The sequence below is a fragment of the Carassius gibelio genome, chromosome A13 (genome assembly GCF_023724105.1).
Source record: "Carassius gibelio isolate Cgi1373 ecotype wild population from Czech Republic chromosome A13, carGib1.2-hapl.c, whole genome shotgun sequence".
Taxonomy (NCBI): Eukaryota; Metazoa; Chordata; class Actinopteri; order Cypriniformes; family Cyprinidae; genus Carassius; species Carassius gibelio.
This window is the reverse complement of record NC_068383.1, coordinates 15,244,202-15,256,629: the sequence shown is the minus strand read 5'-3', so window position 1 is coordinate 15,256,629 and position 12,428 is coordinate 15,244,202. Positions and strand designations below refer to the sequence as shown.

Below are 12,428 nucleotides of genomic sequence, written 5' to 3'. Positions count from 1 at the left end.
TCATGCATTGCTTTATCTCACACAGCTGTGAGCGTGACAGCTTATTTAAGTCTTCATTTAAGAATTTCTTTTCTGTGTGATGGTTTGACAGTTGACATGTACACACTGCAGAGTTCAGAATGATACCTGTGAAGTCAGTGTCACTTCCTCTTAGCAGCAACGGCAAAGAGTGGACTACACTTGATGAAAGAGAGCAGAGTGATTCCTGCAGGCCTTTTAAGACCACATACTGAGCTTGGCTTTCTCTTTAGTTAGCATAGAGTACATGAAGAAGGAAAATGATGACAGAAGGAAAAATATAGAAAAAAGGAATGTTTTTGGGGTGAGAGTGGAATTTATTTTATGTTCTAGTTTTAGGTAGTTAAAATTATAGCTGCACACCTGAAATGAGGGCAGAACCTGTGAGTCTGTGAATACAAAAACAAAAAACCACACACACACACACACACAAAAACATACGATTGCATGGCTCATCATTTAGATAGTTCTGATTTCTACTTGCCCTGCCTGTAGTTCTATAAGAATTTTTTTTTTTTTATCTTGACAATATTTGCCAAAAAAAAAAAAAAAGTTTTCTTTAAAACCAACATGTAAAACTAACAAACATAATTTTAATTTAAGATGTGGCATCTTTTTGCTTTAAAATGATGGTCGTCCTTATTTTCGAGGTCTGAGCTGACAGGATATTTTGCTATTCAGAGTTAAATAGACTCTTTGTTGTATCTTAACTGCTTACCATGGTACAAATTAGTCATGTGATGCACGCAGATGTTTATTTTACTGAAATGGCTGCCCACTGCTCAGGGTGTGTGTGTGTGTGTGTGTGTGTGTGTGTGTGTGAGCGATATCAGGACACAACTCTGTATAATGACATGGGTATGACACAGGTATTACAAGGAGAGGGTGACTTATGAGGACATAACCCATGTCCCCATTTTTCAAAACACTTATAAATCACACAGAATGAGGTTTTTTTGAGAAAGTAAAAATGCACAAAGTTTCCTGTGAGGGTTAGGGTTAGGTGTAGGGTTGGTGAAGGGCGATAGAATATAAAGTTTGTACAGTATAAAAACCATTACGCCTATGGGATGTCCCCACTTTTCACAAAAACAAACGTGTGTGTGTGTGTGTGTGTGTGTGCGCACTTTGGATGGGTTAAATGCAGAGCATGAATTCTGAGTATGGGTCACCATAATTGGCTGAATGTCACGTCACTTTTACTTTCATTGCTACACAACTGCAATCCAGACGCCTAACTCATGTCTGGATATACACTGATTATAGAGATCTTGTAAATAATTTTTATTTTTATTTTATTTATTTTAATTAGTGCTGACATGATCACAAGAAATTTTACACAAATGTCTCTTCTAAAAAAAAAAATTATTTATAGTATAATGATAGTTAAGCCATGCAAATAGCATGCATTTTAGAATAAGCCTCATTTACATAGAACGAATGAATGTTTGCTCTGAGAAGAATAATTGGTTAATTTACATTTACAGATTGTGGGTGTTTCATAAATAAGACACAAGGTTTTGCACCAATATGACCTGAATGTTTAGCAAATTATCCCCTGGGTCTTTAGATATGTATAGTAAACCTTTACAGTGGATGGTTTTTATAGTTAAAAATCAGAAGGAAACAAAATCCTGAAATCTATGTGAAGGTTATGGAAATAGAGAAGTGAAACACATGTATTCCAGGTTGGCTCAAGTTGTGTCTGTGCATGAAGGGGCCAAAACCTTTGATGGGTCTTTGAGAGTGCCTGAAGCACCACTGAAATGTCTGGTCTCTCACTCATTGTCCAGTTCAGTCATGGTTATTAAGCAAGCATGGCTAGCTCACAATATGTCTGGTACCTCTACTAAAAAGTGCACACTCAGGTCACACTAACACGCATATATGATTAACTCAGAACTGTGAAAAATACAACACTTCTCTCAGACCTGACAGGTCAGAAAAAAAAAGCTACATAGAGTTTGCTCTATGTAGTGATGTGTAAAGATAAATAGAAAACCAGCAAAGAGATTCCTCTGCATTGCTGTCACTCATGGGTGCGACTCGTCAAAAAAGAACTGTCTAGACTGTCAGGGCAATGGAGCAAAATCTGAACTGTTTGGAAAAAAAAACACTCATATAGTGACTGACTGACTTGCTTGCTTTATTTATTTATTTAGAGGTGTCTCTTTATAAGCAAAGTTTATATTTAATGCAGTCTGTAATTCCAATTAAAAGTTTTAATGGTTTTATGCTTATCAAGGCTGAATTTATTTGATAATTGATAATTTATTTGAAATTTTGAAAATGTAAAAACTGCAATACTCTTTAGGAATATTTGATTAATAGAAACATATAAAGAACAACATTTATTTGAAATTATTTTTTTTTGCATTGTAAAAATATATACTGTCACTTTTGACTAGATTACAACTATTAATTTCACTTTTCTATTATTGTGTGTTTGCATAAATATACTGTATATATCAATCCTGAAAATTTTATATTGGCATCACCATAATATTTATAGCTGGATTTGGACTTCATAAATGTTTCATAACACCCCACTTCTTCTGCCAATCACTCTCATCTCTTTGAGAGGATCAATGTTATGTGGAAGAGGATGAGGTAATGTAATGTAATGAGATAATGTGCTTATACGTCCCACTTCCTCTTATCTCTCCTCCCCCCTTTTTATGCTTTTTGCATTCCAGGGTTTCCAGTGTCTTAAATTATGTGATGGTGAACAAATAGTGGCATGGGAATAAGAAGTCAGTTTGTGAAGCATCACAATGAATAAGTAATGAAAGCAGAAGAGAAAACTGAGTGATGCTTGATTGGTTTCACAAGGTTTTGCATTTTAATTTCTTGATCTTTTCTGCAAGTTAGTGGACTTACATGAACCTCTGATCTGTTGGATAATCTATTACCATAGACACTATAATAGGGAAGAGAATGACCACCCATGGAAATATTAATGTGTAAAATTAGTATGATAGGTGTAGGATAAAATAAGAAATAGGAAATAAAATAATAAAAATTAGATTTTAAATAAATGTTTTGGTCCTTACTCTTTCAAAGCTGTTCACCTAAATAGCAACCTAGGGGTGTTACTAAAATGCACTTAGAGGAGTATGATATTACTTTGGGTAGCCTTGATGACTTTACCATGTTAATTTCACCTGCCAGGTTAACATTGCTTTGAGTCTGACCCTGTAAAGCTCACAATTGTTTTATTACTAGGCAGACTCACAGACATATTCATTATACTCCAATGTGTTCAGTGTGAAATTTGTAGCAGCTCTTGTAGAGTGTGTTGTGTCTGAGTATAATCTGATTGATTGCCTATTAACAGTTATGAAGACAAACGTGATTTTCTCTTTCATATTAGAAATGACAGCTGCTATTTTTCACACTTAACAGTGTCGGTTTAGGTTTTTAATACTTGTCCTGTGCCATCCATCCCCACAAAATAAATAAATACCAGCATCAATTACTTGCCCCTTTTCAACGATTCAGTTTAAAGGCTCCCTAAGAGTTACATAGGGGGTTTTGCCGCATTGTGAACTAGCGTTTGGGTCATTCTGTCTCATCTCATCTCATACAAATATAAATATACTTCCTTTCAACATTTTGGCTATTGCTATACGTTTATCTTTCTTCAGATGAAATATCGACAAAATATTCAAATTAAGCTCCCACTAGAGCATCCATCCATGTTTTATTCTCTTATTCCATGCTTTATTAAAGTAAAGAAATACAGCAACAATATATATATATATATATATATATATATATATATATATATATATATATATATATATATATATATATATATATATATATATATAATATTTAGTGATGTGCTGAATTAATTGTCATTGTTTCTCTGTAGATGCATCTCATATGTGCTGTATATACTTGTTTTTGAATAGCAGCGAATGTTCTGTTCATGTCTCTTTTTGTTTTCTCCTCCTTGTTTGTTTCGTCCCAACAGAGAGCAAGGAGGTGTACAAAAGACAAGTGATGTCTATCACATGTATTGCCATGGGGATCAGCTTTCTAGGCACCCTCTGCATAGCTCTCTACTGTCGGAACAAGTAAGTGGACCTCAGAATTACTCAAAGCTTGAGCTGTTCCCCAGAGCATATCATTTGAAAGAAGGGTGCTATATAACAAGCTTGAGGAAAGAGTGACTGCTATGGAAACCCAGAAACATAATGACTGGCGAAGGGGACGTAATTACTTTCTCATAAAAGTACCAACAGCTCTACTGGCCACCTTTCCAAAAGGATTTAATTAAAACATTTCTGACCCATGGCATGCTTCGAATGTGCTGCTGCTGGTGCTTTTGCTGTTTTGCTCAGTGCAACAATTTAATTGAGAAAGATATTCACAGTCATTGTAGGCTCAAGATGACTGTTTTCCCCCTCTTTTTAACCCTTGCCTTTGTAATAGCCTAGAGAGTGTATAATATGATCCTTTAAAATGCAGCATGCTATAGGCATAAGTAGGAAAAGTGTAATAATAGTCACATTACACTGAAATTTTGATGGATCTGATCCATGCGATTTATATGTATCCATATTTCACCCATGAGTGAATCATCAGGAAGAGCAACTGACTGCAAGCCAGAGCTCCTTAAGCTCGAAGGGGTGTGTGCAGAACAGCCCAGCAATTTAAATAGAACACATGATACAATGAGTGAGTGAACCGGCAGAAGAAAAAATCAAACAATAATGTAGTGACATTTAAGTACAGCAGTTATTATTTTATCTCCCAGAAAAATAACTATGGGCTGTCTTAACTGTCAGAACATATTTTCACAGATGATTGGGGGATGTGTTTGCATGTGAATGAGTCCGCTTGTGTGAGTTTACATAAATAAATATCCTCATAGCCCATGGTATTTTTGGATTCTTATCTAATTATGCTGCCCCCTACAGGAGAAGAAGGGAAAAGCTCCAGGCACACTTAAAAGAGAGCCGTAGCCAGAAAAACTACATCCTCACCTCATGCAGCCTGGCCCCTACACCCAGCCTTAGGCCTCAGCAAGGCCTTCAGCTACAGAAAGTAAGCACTTCAGGCCCCTTTTGTATCCTGCAGTAATGTATGTTTGTATACGGATGGTATATTCTTGACCTGGGTTGCATTTATATCTTGCCTTCTAGTCTGTCTCTACTCTTGTGATCTGACTTTTAATAGACCCTATGATATATATATATATTTTTTTAAAATGTCCTGTGCGGTGACTATGGTACAATTACTGAATAGTAACAAAATTATATTAGTTCTACTTGGCAATGCAACATAGGCTAAATGACAGAGTAGCAGTATGGAGATAAATTTAATTGGGAGAGCATGTAATTAACCATTCCTGTAATATTGGGGGGGGGGGGGGGGGGTAATCAAATTAAAATATTATAAAAGGTTGAGAACTACTAGACTACGAGCCACAAAACTTCAGATTTAATCTCATGGAGGCATTAATGTAGTCAAGTATGATATGATTATGATGTGATCGTTGAAAATTCACATTAAAAGGGGTTTAGATTCACATCTTATGGCTTTTCTGCTCATCTGCAATTAGAAGCAAGAACAGCTAACACAGTTACACACCGCTCAGCCCATGCATCAGCTGTGTCACAGCTATTCTCTGAGTACAGACACACTAATAATGGTAGTCACACTAGTCCAGCATTGAGGGTTTGTGATTACTACATCATTCTCTGTCTTTCTAGCTCAGAAACGTTGCACCAGTCCAATGTCCCAGAAAATGTAGACTGTGTTACCTTCCCTGTGTCCTGTAGGGACATTTGGTTAATATTCATAACTTTCTCAGTCACTCCAACTAGCAGATCCATCACAGATAAGCCGATGCGGGCTATTTGCATTGAAACACAGTGGTAATTTAAATGTCACTCAAACCCAGTGAGATGTTTAATCGCTTCAGCAATCGCACTGTCAGAAGACATGCAAATTCCAGCCAAAGCAATCAAAACCAGCTTTTGACACATGATGCTAGTTTGTTTATCCGTGATGACGTCTTTTTCTTCCAGTAATGATATGATCTGCACTAAATATAAGATGGAGTGACTTTTGCATATCTGTATTAGAGAAACCTCTGGTAGAAATATCTGTAAAACTGATGTAAGATATGTTTCCATCTCATCTCAAATTCCGTCCTAACCTTTTCCTCTATGTATATTTCATAAGCACCTCACTCTTTCTGGTGCACTGTTCGTGAAAGTTCAGCCCATGGGCGTATAAACAAACATTTATTAATGCACAGGCAACACACAGCTTGTCTTGTCTAGTATGATATTTTAGGCCAGCAAGTGCCAGGTAAATGTGCATTTTAGTTGTTTTCTTTGCCCCTGCATAGCACAAGGTTTTTCATGGGTGTGACATGAGGTTGAGCAAGAAGAACAATTCACAGCTCTCTGAACTCATGTAACACATTTACCACAGAAACTCTTCACTGGCATGACATTTAATCAGTTACTGTCTACAGTAGTGTTGTAGCTTGTAAAGCTTGAAAAGTCTGTACAGTTTTCATATGTGCCATTATGATGTCTGAGATGATCTCTGCAGTGCTATTTTGAAATACATTTTATAGATTACTCTTTTATAAGTCTAAATTTTTAGCTCTTTTGTATAGTAGCCTTTTGTCAATATGCTCATTGCTTTTCTTATCAGCATTTCAGGATGTGTAAACATCACATGTTCTGCCCACTAGCTGCATATTCCTCCTCAGATGCATTAACAATAATATTTCAATATCAGTTTGCTGACCTCTTTTTCCAAATGTTCTTAGCAGTTTTTTGCTTGTACGGTGCAAGATTGTGAGCACTTTTTGTGAATTACCCTTGATAAAACATCAATATGTTTCATAATACAGAAGAACCTGCTTGATACCTGCATGTAAGTCTTAATCAGATTTTAAAAATGAGAATTTGGGCTATATATAAAAAATACAAGTATTTTTTTTATAAACTTTCTCACATTTTGGCTGAATTCACCCGATTAATTTAACAGCTAAGCAGTCTATTCAAGCCTGTTTGTTTAAAAGCATTTTCTGGTAATGTAGGTGGCTGTGCTTCGAAAAAAGAAAGAAAATGCTTTTTCAAAGATCAGAAAGATGTGCTTTCAAAATGTTTCGGATGAAGTCATTTTTGATTGCCTGAACAGGTTCTTTTGAGTGCGGTCAAATTGCATCTCTAAGGGAAAAGAAATTGACTGCTTCAGTAATGATAGGCTTCTAGCTTTTCTAATGCTAGTTACCTATGTGATAAAGGGTTGACCCTAAATTCAGAAATTACCGTTTCTATCTTTGAATGAATCAGACAGCTTTTTTAAACCTGTTGCGGGAAATGAATTTTAAGACTTGAGTCTGAGTCATAACTTTGCTTTTGTGAAGCGGTATGGCCATCATACTAATGGAAGAATATGTTTGGGTTTGAGGGGGAAAAATGTACTGACTGTTAATTTCATATTGCACACCATGGACTACAGGATATAAAATGATCATTTCAGCAAACCATATTCTATATGTTTCATATATTCAGCTTTTATTTTCTCTCTGAATTCACATAAACCTGTTATTAGTCTTCTGTGTAAATCTTATATACACTCATACAAACTCTAGCTCCCACCGATATGTTCAATACTGCATTTACTGTCTTTACAAGACGCTAAATCATACAGCTATGCAATTCATATTAGAATAGAGTAAGAGATGGACATATCACAATAACAAAACATAACAGCATTGCATTACATAACTGGTTAAATGCTCAGAGTGTGTCAACCATCTATAAAAGTCTCAAGTAATCATACACTAGTTTTGTTTTGAGTTAAAAGACTAAGGTTTATGTAAGTGATTTAAAACGTATGACTCACTTTTATGTGGGCTACATTTGACACATGTATTGTCATCTTACTTCCCCCCAGGTTTGAAAATAAAATGTCAAGCTTACTGCAAATGTTATTTCTTTGTCAAAGCAGTGTCAATATTTCACAGACACAAGAGGTTTTCTCCAAGCTACTGTTATATTACAATTGAACAAAGTCCTGTAGGCTGGGATGTTACATGATGCATTCAAATCATACTATAAAGATGCTCCCAGTCATAATTTGGTGAGCAGAACATAATGAGTTGCTAAATTATGCACATACACTGCATATTTTTAAGTAATTACAATAAAGTTTCAGTGTTCCCTGTAGCTCAAACAGCATGGTGCTAGCAATGGAAAAGTCATGAATTGTATTCCCAAGGAATGCATAAACTGTTGAAATTCATACTTTGAGTGCAATGTAAGTTGCTTCGGAAAAAAAAAAGAAGCATCTGCCAAATGTAAAAGAGAAAACAAAAAAAAAAAACGGTTTCTTCTGCACTGTACATATTGTTCCCACACAAGTTCCATTAGAGGAAGCTATTGGGACACTGCTTGGATTTACATAGTCCTGAAAGTGCTATATTATCCAATTAGAGTGACTCTAGTGCCCTTCTCTGATCCCTCATCAGCCATCAGTTCTTCTCCTCCTGTACACTCCCCCTCTCTCTCTCTTCTCTTCCACTCGACTCTGTGGAGTGAAGGTGGGATAGTGGAGGAGATTAACTATCTCTCTGACATTTAGATCATTGTGTGCATTCTGCCCAAAGCAGAAATGGGCTTTTATGAGGTAGTCTTTCAAGGTGTGAAATTTAAATTGGATTTGTCTGCAGGTTCCATATAGGTCTGTTGGTTTATCTGAGTATCAGTGGAACCCCGGCAACATGGTCTCACTCCAACTCATCATATATTGACACTTGGTCAGGACACCTTGGTGTCACTTTTTGATGCTCAAGGTACCCCTTAAGCATAATTTTTTGAAGCACAGGTTCCTCTGTTGTTTTCAGTTGTTTGTCTTAATTTAATAGTTTTAATGCATTTGTATTAAATATAAATAATTTTATATAAATGTATACTTTCATTGGAGCATTTAACCCCACCCCTAACCTAAACCTACCCACTTCTGAACAATATAAAACACGTAACAGGCAAATAAAAGGACAGTCACGGGTATTTATTGCAAAAACCAACCATAAAAAGCAGTATAAAAGCATTACAAACATGTCTGTTATATATTGTGTCTTATTGACAAATGGTAAGTTTAGGACTATTTATACTGAAAAATCACACACCAACATATATGCAAAAATTGCAGTATTATTGCCCAATATATTACTTAATCATGACGATAAGCCATTTGCATCGGCATATTGACACTAAGGGTTTCTTATTAAAAGCAATGGAGGACCTTGCACATCGAAAAATGACACTAAAGGGGTACTCTGTGCGTCAAAAATTGATGCCAAAGTGCCTGACCAAGTATCAATATGTGACGAGTTGGAGTGAGACCGTGTTGACCTCGGCCAATGACTATTTTTCAAAGACAAGAATAAAAGCGAAGAGTTAAGCAGAAGCCTGAGCTGCTCTTGTATGCTGGATAAATTATCCAACTGGGACTGAAAAGGTATTAATTAAATGTTTAGATGACAGGGCATAACATTGCCCATATTCGACAATGTAGAATGTTTAACATTTGTCTTCCTTTTTGTGTGTTTTGCAGTATTATAAACCCACAAGGTCCTCGCCACCACATGTTCGAGAGTCTAGTTTCGTTCAGAGTACTGCTGCCTCCACCAGTCCACAGGGCACATTGACAGGAAAACACCCCAGGTATGAATCATCATAAAATAAAATAAAAACATTTGTTTTATCCTTCTAAAAATAACTTGTTCCATGCTAATTTAATGACACTGAAAGACATTTTGACAATGGTTATTGTAAAGATAAAGTATTAAATCCACATTCCTCTGTCAAAAAGCTCTCCATCCATTATAGTGCACCCGGTGACTATTGTGCATTACTGAATAGTAAGACAATTATAATAGTTCTAAATGGCAATACATACATTAATATGCACTTTTGTTATAGGGACAACATAAATGGCAGAGTAGCAGTATACAGAAATAAATTTCACTGGGACGACATGCAATTAACCAGTCCAGTCCTTGTTATAATCAGTTTTCCGGTGCAAAGCAATATGGCAGCTTCATGTTTTGATTTTGCTCACCAAGGCTGCATTTATTTGACCAGTAATTGTTTGAGAACAATTATTACAGTTGAAAATAATAGGTTTTTTTTCTGTTTTTGTTTATATATATATATATACAGTCATGCCCACAGATATTGGCACCCTTGGCAAATATGATCAAATAAGGCTGTGAAAATTAATCTGCATTGTTAATCCTTTTGATGTTTTATTTGAAAAATTCACAAAAATGTATCCTTTCATTGGATAATAAGAATTTAAAATGGGGGGAAATATCATTATGAAATAAATGTTTTTCTCTAATACACATTGGCCACAATTAAGGACACCCTTTTATTGAATTATTTTTTTAAACCTCCATTTGCCAGTTTAACAGCTCAAAACTGTCTCCTATAATGCCTGATGAGGTTAGAGAACACCTGACAAGAGATCAGAGACCATTCCTTCATCCAGAATCACTCCAGACCTTCAGATTCCCAGCTTCTCCTCTTCAGTTCACTCCTCTCATTTTCTGTAGGGTTCAGGTCAGAGGACTGGAATGGCTATAGCAGAAGCTTGGTTTTGAGCTCAGTGACCCATTTTGGTGTTGTTTTTGAGGTTTGTGTTTGGATTATTGTACGGTTGAATGATCCAAACATGGCCCATTATAAGATTTCTAACAGAGTCAGTCACTTTTTGATTTTTTATCTGTTGGTATTTAATAGAATCCATGATGCCATGTGTCTAAACAAGCTGTCCAGGACCTCCAGCAGAAATATAGGCCCACAACATCAAAAATACTGCTGTATAATTCATTGTACACATGGGGGACTTTTTATACCTGTTTTCACCAAACCCATCTTGAGTGTTTACTGCTAAAAAGCTCATTTTTAGTTTAATCTGATCATAGAAGCCATTCCCATTTGAAGTTCCAGTGGTGTCTGATAACTGAATATGCTTTAGTTTGGTTTTGGATGAGCTAGGAGAATTTTTCTTGAAACCCTCCCAAACAATATGTGTTGATGTAGGTTCTGTTTGACAATTTTGTTAAAGGTTTTCTGAACCAGAAACTCAACTATTTTCTGCAGTTCTCCAGCTGTGATCCTTGGAGAGTCTTTAGGCACTCAAACTGACCTCCTCATCATGCATTAGGACGATATAGACACACAACCTCTTCCAGGCAGTTTTCTAACATTTTCTGTTGATTGGAAATTCTTAATTATTGTCCTGATGGTGGAAATGGAAATTGTCACTGCTCTAGCTCTTTTCTTAAAGCCACTTCACCAATTTGTGAACCTCAGTCATCTTTTGCTGCACATCAGAAATATATTCTTTGGTTTTTCTGATTGTGATGGATGATTAAGGCCATTTGGGCTTTGTTTTCACTCCACTTTATATTTCTGTGAAACAGGAAGCAATGGCTGGATAATTTCATGTTTATAATCATGCTGGAGTGCTCAAAATTGTGAATATGAATGGGACTATAATTCAGAGATATTTTACGAGATATTACGAGATATTTTTAAGAATTTCTAGGGGTGCCAATAATTGTGTCCAACGAGTATTTGAGAAAAACATTAATTTCATAATGATATTTCCCCTCCGTTTTAAATTCTTATTATCCAATGAAAGGATACATTTTTGTATATTTTTCGAATAAAACATCAAAAGGATTTACAATGCAGATTAATTTTCACAGCCCTATTTGATCATATTTGCCAAGGGTGCCAATATTTGTGGGCATGACTGTGTATATATATATATATATATATATATATATATATATATATATATATATATATATATATATATATATATATGGGAATGAGGGACTTTAGGGACTCTGTACAAAGAATTGGGAATGAGGGAGAGCACAGAGATTAATCCATGATTTATTGATTTAAGACATGTGTTGTGTATTTTCTCTGGATACCTTGTGTCATTGTTATAGGTGACCTAGGCCTTGTTTGAAAACGAATCTTTTTCTCTCAGTTTTGGCCTTCCGTCCACACTGAGAAGGCGTTTTCGCATTGTATTGTGGAGTGTGAAAACGTCTCTAGGTTACGTATGTAACCCTAGTTCCTCGAGGGAACGAGACGCTGCGTCGAAACGCTTTGGGGAACGCGTTTAGCGTGAGCGACTCTGAATATGATATCTAATCTGTCTTATAGAAGAGTGTGACGTCACGGGCGAGGTGACGTAAGCGACCAGGAAGCTATAAAGGCACGAGCCGCACAGCTGGCTTCAGCTTCGAGTACCAGCAAGCGCCGGCAGGGGTGCCGGGGGTATGGCCTCGAGACGCAGCGTCTCGTTCCCTCGAGGAACTAGGGTTACATACGTAACCTAGA

At 36.2% G+C, this 12,428-nt stretch overlaps 1 protein-coding gene across 1 annotated transcript in view; it reads left to right on the top strand.

The window, feature by feature from the left end:
• LOC128026273 (pro-neuregulin-3, membrane-bound isoform-like) overlaps positions 1-12,428 on the top strand; it is a 303,047-nt gene that overhangs the window by 276,282 nt on the left and 14,337 nt on the right. Inside the window, exons 5-7 of the mRNA XM_052613196.1 lie at positions 3,998-4,100; positions 4,947-5,073; positions 9,616-9,725. Of these exons, the coding sequence (XP_052469156.1) occupies positions 3,998-4,100; positions 4,947-5,073; positions 9,616-9,725 (340 nt within the window). The remainder of the gene's footprint in view (positions 1-3,997; positions 4,101-4,946; positions 5,074-9,615; positions 9,726-12,428) is intronic.